Here is a 14,468-nt window from a genome sequence, read left to right as displayed (position 1 = left end):
ATCATGTCCTTGTCTCATATTTACCAGTTTTATCTATTTTCTGTGTTCATCACCTCCTTAGGGAGCCGTCTGGCTGTTTAGTTGCTAAATGCTTTGATAGATCTTTGTAAATATGAAGGGAAACTGCACATCAAGCGCTAATCACTTCAAGTAAGCTGGAATGCATGGATTTCCCATTTGGATTTGGAAAATGGTCATACAATGGAAAGTTTTCATAAGATTCACCTTATTCATGATATTGTCAATACGTAAATCTAGTTTGTTTTTTGATTGCAATCACAAAGAAGCTCTAAAGTCATCCCTGTCACCTAATGTGTACAAAATGTGCACAAAACCCAGAACAATGATGTGTACGCAGCTGAGTCAAGCTCCAGTGAGACTCCAGCTGGCGTGCAAAATCCCCTGATTCAATAAACCTGCTCTATTAACTTCTGCTTTGTAAAAAAAATATAAGTGAAACTAAATTAGAGTTTAGGTGGCAGATGGCAAGAGTGAGAATACATGATGCTAATTCTTGCTTTGCAAGTGGTGTTGTTGGGCATGAGCTGTATCAAACACTGGAAACCGCACAAAAATTAAAACAGAAGAGGTTGAATTTCACATTCTGACAGCAAAAAAAAAAGCTACAAAGCAATATGAGGAAATCAGCACAAGAACATCTGAGCTGAGGAGCTGTGGATTATAGAAAACTGGCTTCCATACACAAATGAAAACTTAACAGGGGGAAATTATTAGTGCTTTTAAAAATCTGGCAACTTGCTCATGATTAAGTCTGAAGAGGAGTGATTACACTCTCTAGTAGGCCACGGTATTCTCTGTATCCTAACAGAATTAGAGTGAAATTCATAGAAAATATTAACTTAGCATTGGAAAAGAAAAACTTTTCACTCTACAGTACAATCATATATTTGCTAAAGGACATACTTGAAAATGCAGATAGACGTGTAGAAAAAGCAAGACAATAGGAAGTTTTGGGGTAACTCCTCCCTCACGAACCTTAGCACGCATCAAGAAATGAGATTTATGCAGTGGACTTCTGCTACTCCCACACGGTGCGTGAGCCTGAGTGTGCTGATGGAATTTGAATTGTTTGTTTATGTGCATGTGTTTCACGCTGACAGGCAGCAATGAACTGGAGTCAGAGACTTGTGTGTTTACTCACGGAAAGCTCGGGGATTCGCAGAAAGATCTAAAGCTCATTCCCGGTTTTAGATTCCTACGGGAGTTAAATGTAAAGACCCACCAATCCTCCTGAGATGTAAACAGAGCTAGAACTCTTCCCTCAACCTTATGACACCTCATATGGTCACACCGGTGTTCTTCTAACATCTATCTCATCCAAATGTTCTGCCTTAAGAAGGCGTTTTCACAATATCCCATCGTTTCTGAAAAGTTATAGTAAATTGACTGTACTTACATAGCACCTTTCTAGCCGACCAGGCCACTTAAAGCACTTTGCAACACAATTTGTGCCCTCATTTACCAATCCACACACACACACCAAATCATACAGCTCTACAAAGGTAATCTGAAAAAAAATCATTCTATAGAGTCTAATCAGTGCTCTAAACTCCATTCATACACCAATGGGGACACATCAGAGGCAATGAAGGGTTCAGCATCTTGCCAGGGACACTTTGACATGTGACTGATATAAGGAATTGAACCTCCAACTCTCACATTGTAAGCCAACTACTCTAACCACTGAGCCACAGCCACTTAGTTATGACAATAGAACTATGAAAAGCTGTGGGAAAAGTAACTCTCTTGGCTCTGGCATGCTGATGTGAGGAGTGTTTTATGACATGTTTAAGTGAAGCCTTTGGAAAGTCTTTGGTGGTTCACATGAAAGCTGGAGATCTGAAGTGGCTCACAAGTATGTGGTACCACTCAAGAGCTCCGCTGTGCTCCACTCATCACTAACTGGCTACCAACAGACAAATGCTAATGCATGTGTCAGCATCTGTTAGCACAGAACACCACATGCACGTCCCTGTGTGTGTGACCCTTTACTTTCATGCACTATGCCCCTTTAGAAGGTTGCAGAAAACCCAGGTGGCAGCACAAGCTGGTCCCGACATCCAGCAGTGCTCTACCCTTAACTTCACCTTCTCCCTCATCCTTCCTCCACGGCTCTACATGTTAATTTACCCTCCTTATTTCTACTCACATCTCTCCTCCTTGTTGTCATATTCTAACAAACTGCCCCCTCCTCTTCCTCCCTCTTCTTTCTTTTCCTCGCTTCTCTTCGCATATCCCATTAGTCTCAGACACTTTCTGCACTTCATCAGTATGAGGTCAATTAACCCTCGAGAGGGCAGACACACAAGGAAAGCAAATTAACAGTGTGGCATATGCTGACAAACACACTAAATGTGCGTGCTCAACGCATACCAAGAAGCTCAGAGATTTATCTGTTGCGTACATTACTTGCTGAGACACGAAAACTGACAACAACCGAGCAGTGAATGCACTGTCGGATATTAACAGGATAAGGTCAGCATCTTTGAAACTGCACTATCATCTCTTAAAAGCTACAGCTTAGCCAAGTATGTCTTCTTTGATGTCTGGAAAAAGGAGAACAGCAATTTGTTTGACCAGAAATGTTCAGCTTTGGCGTAATGGTTGACTCTACAGCCTTTGATCGAGTTTGATAACTTAGCTGAGAAAAAGGGGCGGGGGGGAGAATCAATAAATATCTGCTTTAAAACTGAAATGCTACAAAGATTGTATTTCCTGCTGAACCACAAATGCACCAAAGAAAATTAGCACATTATTTACAAAAATACAAGCAATTTTCTTAAACGTTCAAGGCAGGCTTCCACTTCTTAACCCACAACCACTCCAAACATATTATTTTTTCTAACTTTTCTTGCTATAACAACAACTAGTACAATAACAAATATATGTGTCTCAGCTGAAGCAAAGCAGTTTAATATAATAATCACCACTGCATGCCAAAATAATACCAAGAATTATCAAAAAGGCAAGTTACAGAATTCAGACAGAATCTCAGTGAAACATCTGATTGGTATCATCCAGACAAAACAACAACACAAGTCCAGTAAAATGTTGTACACAAGTATAATTCCATTTTGATTAAGTCCTACTTTTGCAGCCTTGATCATCACAAAGTTATGCTTTTTGGAGAGAAAACAACACTATCCGCCAGTAGGGCTGCAACAAAAGTCTGAGTTTAGCATGTCTTTTTTACACACTGTGACTGAAAGATTAAGTACATAGATGCAAAATGGCAGACATTAAGTACAAGATGGGAGTACAATTTATCAGAAGTATGAATAGACAACCAGCTATTACATATTTTAAGAATATTGGCATTTGTACTTCATTAAAAAATTCTCAGTAAATATCGATAAACCTACAAAAGGGTCCAGTACTGCAAAAAAAACCCAAAAAAACAAAAATATTTTAGATGAGTCTGTACATCAGACAAGGGGAGCTTTAATCTCATGCAGTGGTGGGCTGTCAGGGCCAGCAAGGCCTTCTCTGCTGGCCTAACATAACCAAGAATCATCATAATTATGATAAAGGTTAATTTAATTTTTAATTTACTTGCCCACATATCTAAAAGTATTCATATTCTCTTCATATCATATTATGCTCCTTCCAGTGCTGTTGTTTTTAGGTTAGAGTTTTTATCCAATCAGAATTCAGCTATCTTATGTTGCCAGGTTGTATGAAATCTGCCAGAGCCTTCAGAATCAACAATGCGGGTGTCTGTGCTGTAAGTGAACGGACAAATACGGTTGATAGACAGTTGCGACAGCCAATCAGATCATGAGTTGTGTCAGTAAGGCCCTCTAGCTGGCCTCATGTTGAATGTGACATTTACTCGTCCTGTGATTGGATATGGATACTTACTAGTTTGAGCCACAGCAGCGCTATGCAGATCAACAGAGTCGCACCAAGGACTGTTACTGGTTAAAAACTTTTTTAACCCACAATGGCTGAAGGAAAACAACAAGTTGATTTTGTTGCTGATATACTGGCAAGGCTGTTTTCAAGACAAACTTTCCAAGAGAAGCTAGATCTCGTTAGAGGAGGACGGCCAACCCTGAGCTAGCTAACCTGTTCCGGAATGGATTTTGTGTTGAAATAAGTGTTTTATGTTTTAATTGCTGACGCGGGTTTGTTGATATTTAAAATGCGCTGGATAATAGCCAATTTTGTACACAACTGAGGTGATGCAATGCCAAGTAGGGCTTAAGTGTGTTTCTAATTACTCTCCAATCCTGGTGTTATAAATGAAAGGTATTTATTGACAAAGTTGGACATCACTGAAGGCCTAAGTGTGAAATGCACCGCCCGCCACTGATTTCATGTGTAGGCTACATTAACCAACAACAGTCTGCCCCTTTTTGTCTAACAAGGAAATTACAAACCGAACAATGCAGAGTTTAAATGAGTCACATAAAATACTTATGAAAAGCCCCCTACATGAAGTAAAGTAGCTGTAGGTTTCTTTATGTTGATGTATATTGATGGAAGTTTCAGGGTTCTAGAGACCAAATTATGATAATATGGACAGAATAAGCAAAATATCTAATCCTAATCATGCCATCCATTCTATTTACCTGCTTGTTTGTGTTCAGGGTCATGGTGAATCATGAACTGGTGTCTGTTTCCAGTGGGTTTTGGGTGAGAGGCAGGGTACACCCTGGACAGGTCACTAGTCCATCACAGGGCATCTTAAGACTTGCTAATTAAAAATATCCATTATCTTGGGAATGTGACTACGGTGACTATTTCAAAGATAAATCATAGTGGTCCTTATAGATCATGTCCACTCTAAGACAGACATCATCTACATGCAAATGGTATTATTTTTTAAAAGAATAAACATTTTTATAAATGCTTTCTAAAGTAAAGAGTTTTAAAAAAACAGTGTTTGTGCTTTTATGTAGACTTGCGCTACGGAACATTTCAGAAATAATGACATAGCAGCTTATTCCACCTGTGCCCGCTATCACTTTAAGTCCTTTGGTATTTTCTCTGAAAAGATCCCAAATGGACCAAATCATGAATTCTCTATTTTCTGAGTGTAGAAAGTGTTTGCAGCTTGATGCTTAAATAAAAGGATTTTCCTCTGGTGTCACTTTCAGGTAAACACCAAACCAACACACATACCTCCCTGTTTTTTGCATTTTCCCTCTTACTACCTGATCTTTGTCTCCCTTCATGCTTTTGTTCTCTGCTTCACTAATTTATTCTTTCTCTGAATAAACACTCTGCTTTGAATCAAAAGGGAAGCCGAACATGGAGTGCCGAGTCAACAAAGCCCCGCTGGAATAGCAAAGAATGCACACTCAAGCAGAAAGCAAAAGTTGCAATTTGAAGCAGATATTGTGTCAAAGACAAAATGAGGCGAGAGCAGGAGCAGAGTTAATTCACACCAGACAATGTTTTCTTTCTGGGGTCAGAGTTAATTAAAATCAAACACTGGTTCCCTTCACCAACTTAAAGCGTGCAAGCTTAGTTTAAAGTTCAAATAAAATGCTAGAAAGTGGTGCTCTGTGGCAGTGTGAAAACTTTGAAGGTTGTCAATGCAGCTACTGAAACTCTATCAAACACCAACTTATAGAAATATGGGACTTACTTTTGTAATCATTTAAGGTGAGAAAATGTCTACAATTTAATGTATAAACTGTATAAGGAAGTGTAAAAAGAAAGAATGAAATGTTGAAGTTGCTGCAAGTAGTTCATTATGGTCACAATGGTAACCACATACTTTGGTCTGTCACTCCCTTACAGCACTCTTAACAAAGAGACAAAACAGATTTAAAATTATATCACTATGTGAATGGAACTTTGTACTGAAAAAAAATCCTGAACTGTAAGTGACAGATGCATCTAATAGTCAGACTTAAATGATTATGTCTGCAGGGTTTTATATAGGAGATTTGACAAGTTACAAAAAGAGCCTTCATTTCCAGTTTTGAAGAGACAATTCTGAGCTCAAACACAATAAAAGTCAATGAGAGTGTACTCTGCACTCTGAGGGGTTTTGAGATAAAAACACCAAGTCCTGTATTGATCAGAAACAAGGGGATGAAAGAAGAAAAGAACGCTGACATTTTAATGTATAACCTGTATAAGAAGTGTAACGTTTGTGGGTGGGGCTGTCTAAGCCCAAAACCTTAAAAGACATTCTGAGGTAAAATCCCCAAAATGTGTGAAATTTAAACTGTGAATGTGTAAAAATTGTTAATGATATCAAAATGCCAGTTCAGTTACATAAAAGTTACAATAAAATCTTTTTTGGGGTTTATTGCAAATTGTGCCTGTGCCTTAAGACATACTGCTTTCAAACATTATAACACATCATTTCCAATTGAGCCACATGTTTTGATGTATTTTATTTTTTTTTTGCATAGGTTGTTTTAAAGCCCAAACAGTAATAGGGATGCTTAAATCCTTTGGCATTGGAACCTTTTACAAGGAGGGCTGTGAGCCTGAAGTGGAACAATTTTTTAAAAAATACAAACGATTTTGCTGTGTGGCTGTTGACATAGCGTTCAAAAGGCAGCTCAGCATACACACAGAACTGCAAAGAACGTACACACACTTACATTTCTTTTTACACTTTCAAATCACTGTGATAAACAGCTTTTGACATCCAGCGTTAACTCTTACGAGCACCAGGACATCTGTTGTTGCGATAGGAGGCTCGAGCAGCCAAGAGGCCGTGATGTAGGACACCAAATCCTCTCTGTGCAGAACCAGGAAGGAGAACATCAATCACAGAGACAGAGGACCATTTCCACCCTTGTTAACTTATTTTAGAAAGAGGGCAAAGAGAAATATTTTGGAAACAAGAGGCAGAGCATGAGCTCAATCTGCCTTCCGGCATTCTCATATTCATTTATCCATACATTCTGAGCTCTAATGTAAGGAGTTCCTTCAATGCAGGGTGAGCATTGCAGCAGGGAGGGATGAATGGTTTTGTTTCCATTTGGAAAAGTAAATTGCTCCTTTAGCTGTATATTTTAAACCAGTTCCTAATGGAAAAAAAGCCTACATGCAGTCGCATAGTCTCAGAGGCCTAGTTTCTCTCTCATCCCAGCAGCATATCACTCCCTTCTCTCCCATCATCAATCCTCTCCTAATCCATATTCCACAGTCCCATCCATCCCCCTCTTGTAGCTCCTTTCTTGTCTCATTCTTCTCCCTCTGTTACTGGCACATGCTTGGCGTCACGTCATAATCCCAGTCATTCATCATCATCCCACCTTAGCTGCTCTCCCACTCTCATTTCTTCTCTCTTATTCATCCCCACATCAATATTTCTTACGCTCACACTGTTTCTTTGACATGAATGACTACCAATAGGAAGAAGTCGAGCCCATTTAGAACAGATTTAGCAGCAAGCAAAAGAATGTCTACTTTATAATAAGACACAGCAGTAAAGATCCATTCAAAAGTAGCAAAACTGACAGAATTTAAATAAATACGTAAATAAGACATTTGCATTCAAGAGAGACAACAATCCAGACTACCATGATGGCCTCGAGAGCCGTGAATTTATTTTGGTGAGTCAGTTTGAGTCTATTCTTGTTAAACTCAAGCTGGTGATACTTGGACATACATTCTCTGAAGAGGATTATGTTTAGATTAATAAGGAAAAAAAGCTTTTTTTTATGTTTTTCATTTTTCGCTGTTTGATTGTATTACTCCTACCTTATTTTGATCAAAGTTGAAAATATAAAAACTTTACCTGGTCCGTTTTTAACCAGATACAGTCCTTTATCCATGACACTCAACAGTTGAATTGTACATTGAAATGTAGCTGTAATAATCAAATATTCAAAAATAAATCTCAATTAAATGAATGAGCCAAATGTTTAGCAATAAAATGCAACTGAAGTTCAAATGAGAGTAGAAGACTAAATTTATCTGAAGAAAAAAATGTTTTCATAGGAATATCTTCGATTTTTTTAAACTGTGTTTTGTAGGGTTGGTATTAGCAATCAGTATCCTACCTGTGGTAGAAATTGGTCAGTGTGTTATTAGTTTGGAAAATCAGGCAAATGTTCTCTTTGTGGAGATGAGCTAACAAACAATCAGAGCAGGGTCAAGACTAAAGCAGATTTCTGTTATATTTAAACAACTCCATTCTCAAAAATCTATGATCATTTACACTTAAGTCTGAGTCAGCCTGTTATTGTTACAGATAATGGTCTTTATAAAACATATGGTGCAAAATGGAACAGGTTAAGAGTAACGAGGTAAGGGGATGTGATATTCAGTAAATACAAGTCACATTTCTTGAAGGAATGCATATCAACCTTCAGCTTAAATCCCAAAATTTTAAACAAAAATGATTAGCAATCAGTTAGTGCTCACAGTATAACAACAACCATTACAACCATTTTAAATGAAGACTACTCTAAAAGTGAATCAGCTGTAGACGTACATGCAATGATGACTTTCTGAAACCCAGATCCACCAACTGTCTGTGAGTTTTTTTTAAGCAAATGTTTGCAAAAATGTTTACTTCACAAAGTGAGCTTTGTGCCTCAAACATGGCTGTCAACCAAACAGCTTCTTGCCCACATTTAAAATGAGTTTTCTGCATGTATTTAAAGGAAAAACTGCCAATATTATTGTAAATAACTGTGATTTTCAGTGCTTAGCGCTGTTTACGATGGGCAGTTTGCATGCAATCTTTACCGTCTCCTGAGAGCTGGTGGTATTTGCATTTAAGGGGAAGAAGCAGGAAAGTTAGCAATCTTTTGCCCTGCTGTCTTCACTAAAAAAGTGAAAGCAGGAAAGCTCTAATTCATCTTTGATTCCAGTGTTGTTGTGTCTATGCTTAAATTGTTACAAACACACATAAAAACCGGCTGCCGCTGTTTTACATTCAGAATAAAAAAACATCTTACAGTTATAGAACATTTTAGGAGATAGTGCTTTACATGCAGAAGTTAACAGGACGAGACTGAAATTATTCTTTTTTTTTTTTTTTTTCTTGCACGCTACGTTTTATATGGACCGCTACTGGTAACAGACAGCAGACCAACTCAGTCTTCAGTGTATGTAAAAAAACAGACTTTAACATATATGATCACCTAATACAAAAATGGCAATTGTGTAAAAATTTTATAAATAATGTCAGCACAACAAAATTCTGCTTTGGTCTTGAGACTACCTGTTAGTTCAAAGTTTCTGCCTGATATTCAAAACTGATAACCTCTGATAACAGGCAAGATTCCTGATAACTCTACAAAACACTAATTTTAAATTCTATTTTTAAGCTGCTGTAGTTTATTTACACTTTCCATTTACAGGCATACTGTAATTGTTCTTCAAAACCCAGCTAAGTTAGTTGTTTCTCTCAAATTTTCCTACAAGTTTTGGTAGGAAGAGGGAAAATACGAGAATAACCACCTGCTCGATTGAAAGTAGGATTTAGACAGGATTCTGGAAGTTTTTTTAAAATCATTTCTCATGTCCTTTTTTTGTTTTACACTAGAAATGCAAATGTCACGTTGGTGTGTGCAGAACAGTGGAAATTTTACTTCTGCACAGACACACAGATTCATCCTAAATATTCTACAGTGAAAAGGAGACAAGCAACCAGCAGTTTCAGCAATCCTGCTACAAATTCTCCACACATTGCGTTGCGAGCTCCTTGCCTTTTTCTGGTCTCTCCATCGCTGCCCCAGTTTGACATCCAGACGGTTGGCGGCTGTTGCCCACTGCTGAGCAAGGCGTCGAATTCTGCGCTTCATGAAGCTGAGGGATTCCTTTCCACTCCCAACTTGCTCCAGCAGGACAGAAAGGTCTGTGCGAAAAGCAGCCTGGAAGAATAATGAAAATAAAGTATAATGAAAGCTGAGAAGAGGTGAAGCAGAAATGTAATAATAATAGAAGCCACAGAGAAGTTTTCGCATTTTCCAGCAACTTAGTTGTTAAGTGTTGATTTTTTTAGCCAAGAAAGCAGTGAGAACATTACTTTTTGTAACCTATGAGGATAAATCATACTTTATGTTCTGACAACTCTATTTTCTGTAAAGAGAATAAACCATCTGACAGTGTGATCCTGACTTTTTGAGGCAGTTTCAACTATACGTTGGAGAATTTTTTCAGGGGAGAATGTGACCTTGTTCACTTGGCAGCTTTAGTTTCCCTTGTGACAGGAAAAATATGGAGAAAAGTCTCAACACAACTCCACGCATTCCTAACTAGAGCTATAATCAGCTGAGACTTCTCTCCTCTGAAAACAACCATAGCTCAGTCCTGTTTGTGGTAAATACTCAGGAATCCACAATGAAGCGATTTAGGTTGCTGAGAAGAAAAGGAGACATAAGTCTTTGTATAGATTTCAGAAGTTTTTGAGTTCTTAAACACTCAGAGGCCCCCTTCACAGTGAATGACAACCCATCTATACAATATAATATCCTATATGACCTAACAGAACATATCTGGATCATGAGAAATAAGAAAAACCTCCTTCAGTGTGAAAACAATTATGATGTTGGTATGCTCTTAGTAATCACCAAAAAGGTTTTACCTGCTATTTTCTGTGTGCTCAAGGCATCCTCACCATGGTCTATATATATCAACAGCACATTTCCACAATGATACCACCATGTGCACCAATGTTCGAACCACACCTGGGTCCCACACTGGCCTAACTCTCCTAGATAGAGTCAGGTTACAGCTACAAGCTAAAACATCATGAAAAACCAGCATGATGCTACCGCCACAGGTATCATGTCTGGGTTAGGTTGTACATAAGACCATGTTTAAATTTTCCTATATGAAGTTTTTTGGGTCTCCACTGTCAGTTTTGGCCTGGTTGTGGAGGAGGAAACATCAATTAGCAGCATGACAGGACTTTTTAGGGCAGATCTTCAATCACATTCCAGCAAAGCCAATTCTTATTCAAATTCTTGAAGACCAAGCCACGGCGGCACAAGCGAGCCCCACATCATGGATAACTTCCTGCTCCACCCAGGACCCTCATATACTGTCACCAGAACCTCATTATGAAAGGTTCTGACTTAGACTTTTCACTTTTTATCACACGTAATGTAGAGTCCACTGAGTTTTTAATACGCAACTGAAGACCTCATCAAGACCCAGTAGAGATCATTCATTTATTTTTTTAAAGGTGTAGTGAGTTCATCATCCAGTGTGAAGAGGTCTAACAGATTGACCTGGACAATAGAACTGAGAATAGTACTAATAAATTCATAGCAAAACCTTTCCTATTTTATGATATTAACATCTAAATCCATAGCACTTTATATTAAATTTCCTAACAGAGAACACCTACTAATCACTAATATAGTATAGAGTAATTCCAATTATTATAATATATAAAAATAGTCAATATTATTAGTTGTCAAAATTAAAAAAAGATTATTTTCCTTTGCTGAAGGAGATAAATGTATTGTATGACCTTCTGGATAACTCAGATTATGTGTTTGTGTTAATTTGTGCAGAAGGATGGTTCTGAACTGCTCTTTGACCTCAAAGTCAGTACAGAGAAACAAGGAGGAGGGCAGATAACGATGATGAGGATCAAGCATGCATTAATTACAAGCTAACTGGCTCAGATGAAGGTTAACAATTATGCAGTCAAGAGGGCATTATGCTCACCTTTCTGTAACTTAACAGCATCTTTAGAGGCACAGGATTATCACTCTAACTATTGATTGGTACTGAGAAAGTGTGATTGATAACTGGATTATCCACAGAAACACAGCCTTTTCTCGTATTTCTCTCATTTCTTTTTAAGTTGATAAATGTGGGACATTTCAAGTTGGCAGCTTTTGAGCAGATGGTTGTGTAGGTTTGAAAACTTTGTAGGCAAAAACAGAACTTTCACAGAAAGTGGTATAAATGACAGCTTTCAGTTGGGTTGTGTGTAGGTGTTTCAAAATGAAACCACTGCAGCACAATCAGTCAATTCCATTTTATTTCTCAGATTTACGGTTTTGTTTTGCGACTGATCTGCAGTCTGTTTCACTTTTTTCACTGTTGTTATGCTGCATCCAGTGAAAACTGAAGAATCATACTTTCACAACAAGAACATGAATTCTCTACTCTGTCATTTAAGAAAAGTTTCCTAAAAAGCAGATATATAATAAATAACAGCCTTTTTGTACGTGTCTCTTCTGAGGTCAAAACATGATATTATTTCAAATTTTCTCTTTTGTAGCACATTTCAAGGTTTGGCTTCCAAAAAACACCTGCTTTTACACCCTTAATGACACCAACAGTAAAGGGCTAAAAACAACGGGAAATCACAAACATGTAGATAATGGCATCATACAGTGGCTTTAGAAGGTATTCAGACCTCCTTCACTTTTTCAGTTTAGTTAACTGTTAGTATGATGTACAGTTGAATTAAATTGTTTTTTTCAGTGATCTACACTCAATACCCCATAATCCATCCATTTTCTTTACCCACTTCTCCATTTCAGGTCATGGGGAGCTGGTTCCCATCTCCAGCAGTCACTGTGTGAGAGGCACCCTGGACAGGTCACAAGTCCATTGCAGGGCCACATAGAGACAAACAACCATTCATACTCTCAACTAGGGCAATTTAAGAGTTACCAATTAACCTAACATGCATGCTTTTAGTCTGTGAGAGGAAACCGGAGTACACCCACATGCACACAGAGAGAACATGCAAATTCCACCCAGAAAGGCCCCAGGCCAGGATGCAATCCTGCAACCTTCTGCTGGGAGGCAACGGCTCTAACCACTACGCTGCTGTGCCACCCTAGAACCTCATAATGACAAAGTGAAAACAAAATTTTAAAATGTAATGTCATTACATTTCAAATTTAGAACCGAAATATCACATTTACAAAGGTAATCAGACTTTTTAAATTTAAAAGCTCAGCTATGTCGAATTTCTCATGAACTCTACTGAAATGTGTTACACTTTGATTGCACTATACTAAATTAAACTGATTTGATACAATTTATAGAGACACACACCTCTCTGTTGAAAACCTCCTATCTGACAATCAGAGCAAAAAAACAAACCATGGTGTCAAAGGAACTCCTTGCAGAGCTTGGAGACAGGATTGTTGCAAGGTAGCTATCTGAGGAAGGCAATAACAACTTCTGCTGCATTTAAAGCTCCCAGGAGCACAATGACCTCTATAGTTCTCACATGGATAAAGTCTGGCACAACACAAATTCCTCCAATTAAGGGAGAAGGGCCTTCATGACAGAAGTGACCAAGAACCAGATGGTCACTGTGACTGAGCTTCAAAGATCCTGTGTGGAGATGGGTCTAGGTGTCAGAAGGACAACTAGAACTGCAGGCCTCCACTGATCTGGGCTTTTATGAAAACTTTTCCTCAGAGTAAAACCCTTGGAAGCTGTTTGAAGACGTCTCAGACTGAGGAACAAAATTGCTTGTTCTGATGAAACCAAGATGGAACTGTTTTATCTCAATTCTAAATGATATGTCTGAAGGAAACCAGGTACCACTCATCACCTGCCCAACACCCTCCCAACAGTGAAGCACGGAGGTGGCAGCATCGTGCCGTTTTGGTTTTCAGCAGCAGAGACTGGGAGACTGGTAAGTGTTGAAAGAAAGCTGAATGGTGCAAAGTACAGAGATATCCTTCATGAAAACCTGTTCCAAGTTGCTTAGGACCAGAGACGTCCAACATGACAATAACCAAAGGCCCACAGCAAAAACAAGACAGGAGTGAACTGAATTGCATATCCTAGAGTAGCCTAGCCAGAACCCTGACCTGTACAACATTGAGGTCCAATCCTGGTTCTGGAGGGCCACTATCCTACATTTTTTATGTGTTTCTCTGCTGTGACACACCTGATTTGAATGACTGAGTTATTAATAGGCTTCTGTGGAACTTGAAGACCTGATGAAGATGAGGGAAACCTCTAAAACATGCATAGTGGCCCTTTAAGATCAGGATTGAACACCACTGCTGTAAAACATCTCTCAAAAGACCAAGAAAATGGCTCCAACAGCCCCCATGTAACTGGACTAAGCTTGAAAAGATTTATAAAGACAAACAGCAGAAAATCCTCCCATCCTGGTGTGCAAATATTGTCGCATCAAACCCAAAAGGAATTGTGATTGTAACAAAAGTGCTTCAACTCAGGACTAAGTAAATGGACTTAATACTTATATAGTTGTGATATTTATATTTATTTATTTTAATTTCAATAAAATTACAAAATTGTTTAAAATTCTGTTTGTCATCACGGGGTACTAAATATATATTATTGGGAAAAAAGGATGCAACATCAAATTTCAGGAAGTGAGGAAGTTTGAATATTAGTATATCTAGTATATTTCAAGTATTCTACCATTAAAATAAAAGTGTTAAAATTAGTTTACTAGGGATACTTTATTAAATTATTTCTGATAGAAAAGGAAATCCTACTGCTCATTACAAAAGTGCACATCACTATAAACAATACAGTTAATTTTATGCATGCTTTTT

At 38.2% G+C, this 14,468-nt stretch overlaps 1 protein-coding gene across 2 annotated transcripts in view; it reads right to left on the bottom strand.

The window, feature by feature from the left end:
* The window catches only part of LOC108242732 (alpha-1,6-mannosylglycoprotein 6-beta-N-acetylglucosaminyltransferase B), a 227,617-nt gene that overhangs the window by 118,382 nt on the left and 94,767 nt on the right, over positions 1–14,468 (bottom strand). For both annotated transcript variants that reach the window (XM_017427751.3, XM_017427752.3), the window contains exon 7: positions 9,657–9,821. In XM_017427751.3, coding sequence (XP_017283240.1) covers positions 9,657–9,821 — 165 coding nt within the window. The remainder of the gene's footprint in view (positions 1–9,656; positions 9,822–14,468) is intronic.

This window comes from Kryptolebias marmoratus, linkage group LG3 (genome assembly GCF_001649575.2).
Source record: "Kryptolebias marmoratus isolate JLee-2015 linkage group LG3, ASM164957v2, whole genome shotgun sequence".
Classification (NCBI taxonomy): domain Eukaryota; kingdom Metazoa; phylum Chordata; class Actinopteri; order Cyprinodontiformes; family Rivulidae; genus Kryptolebias; species Kryptolebias marmoratus.
This window is presented reverse-complemented; position numbering and strand designations above follow the sequence as displayed.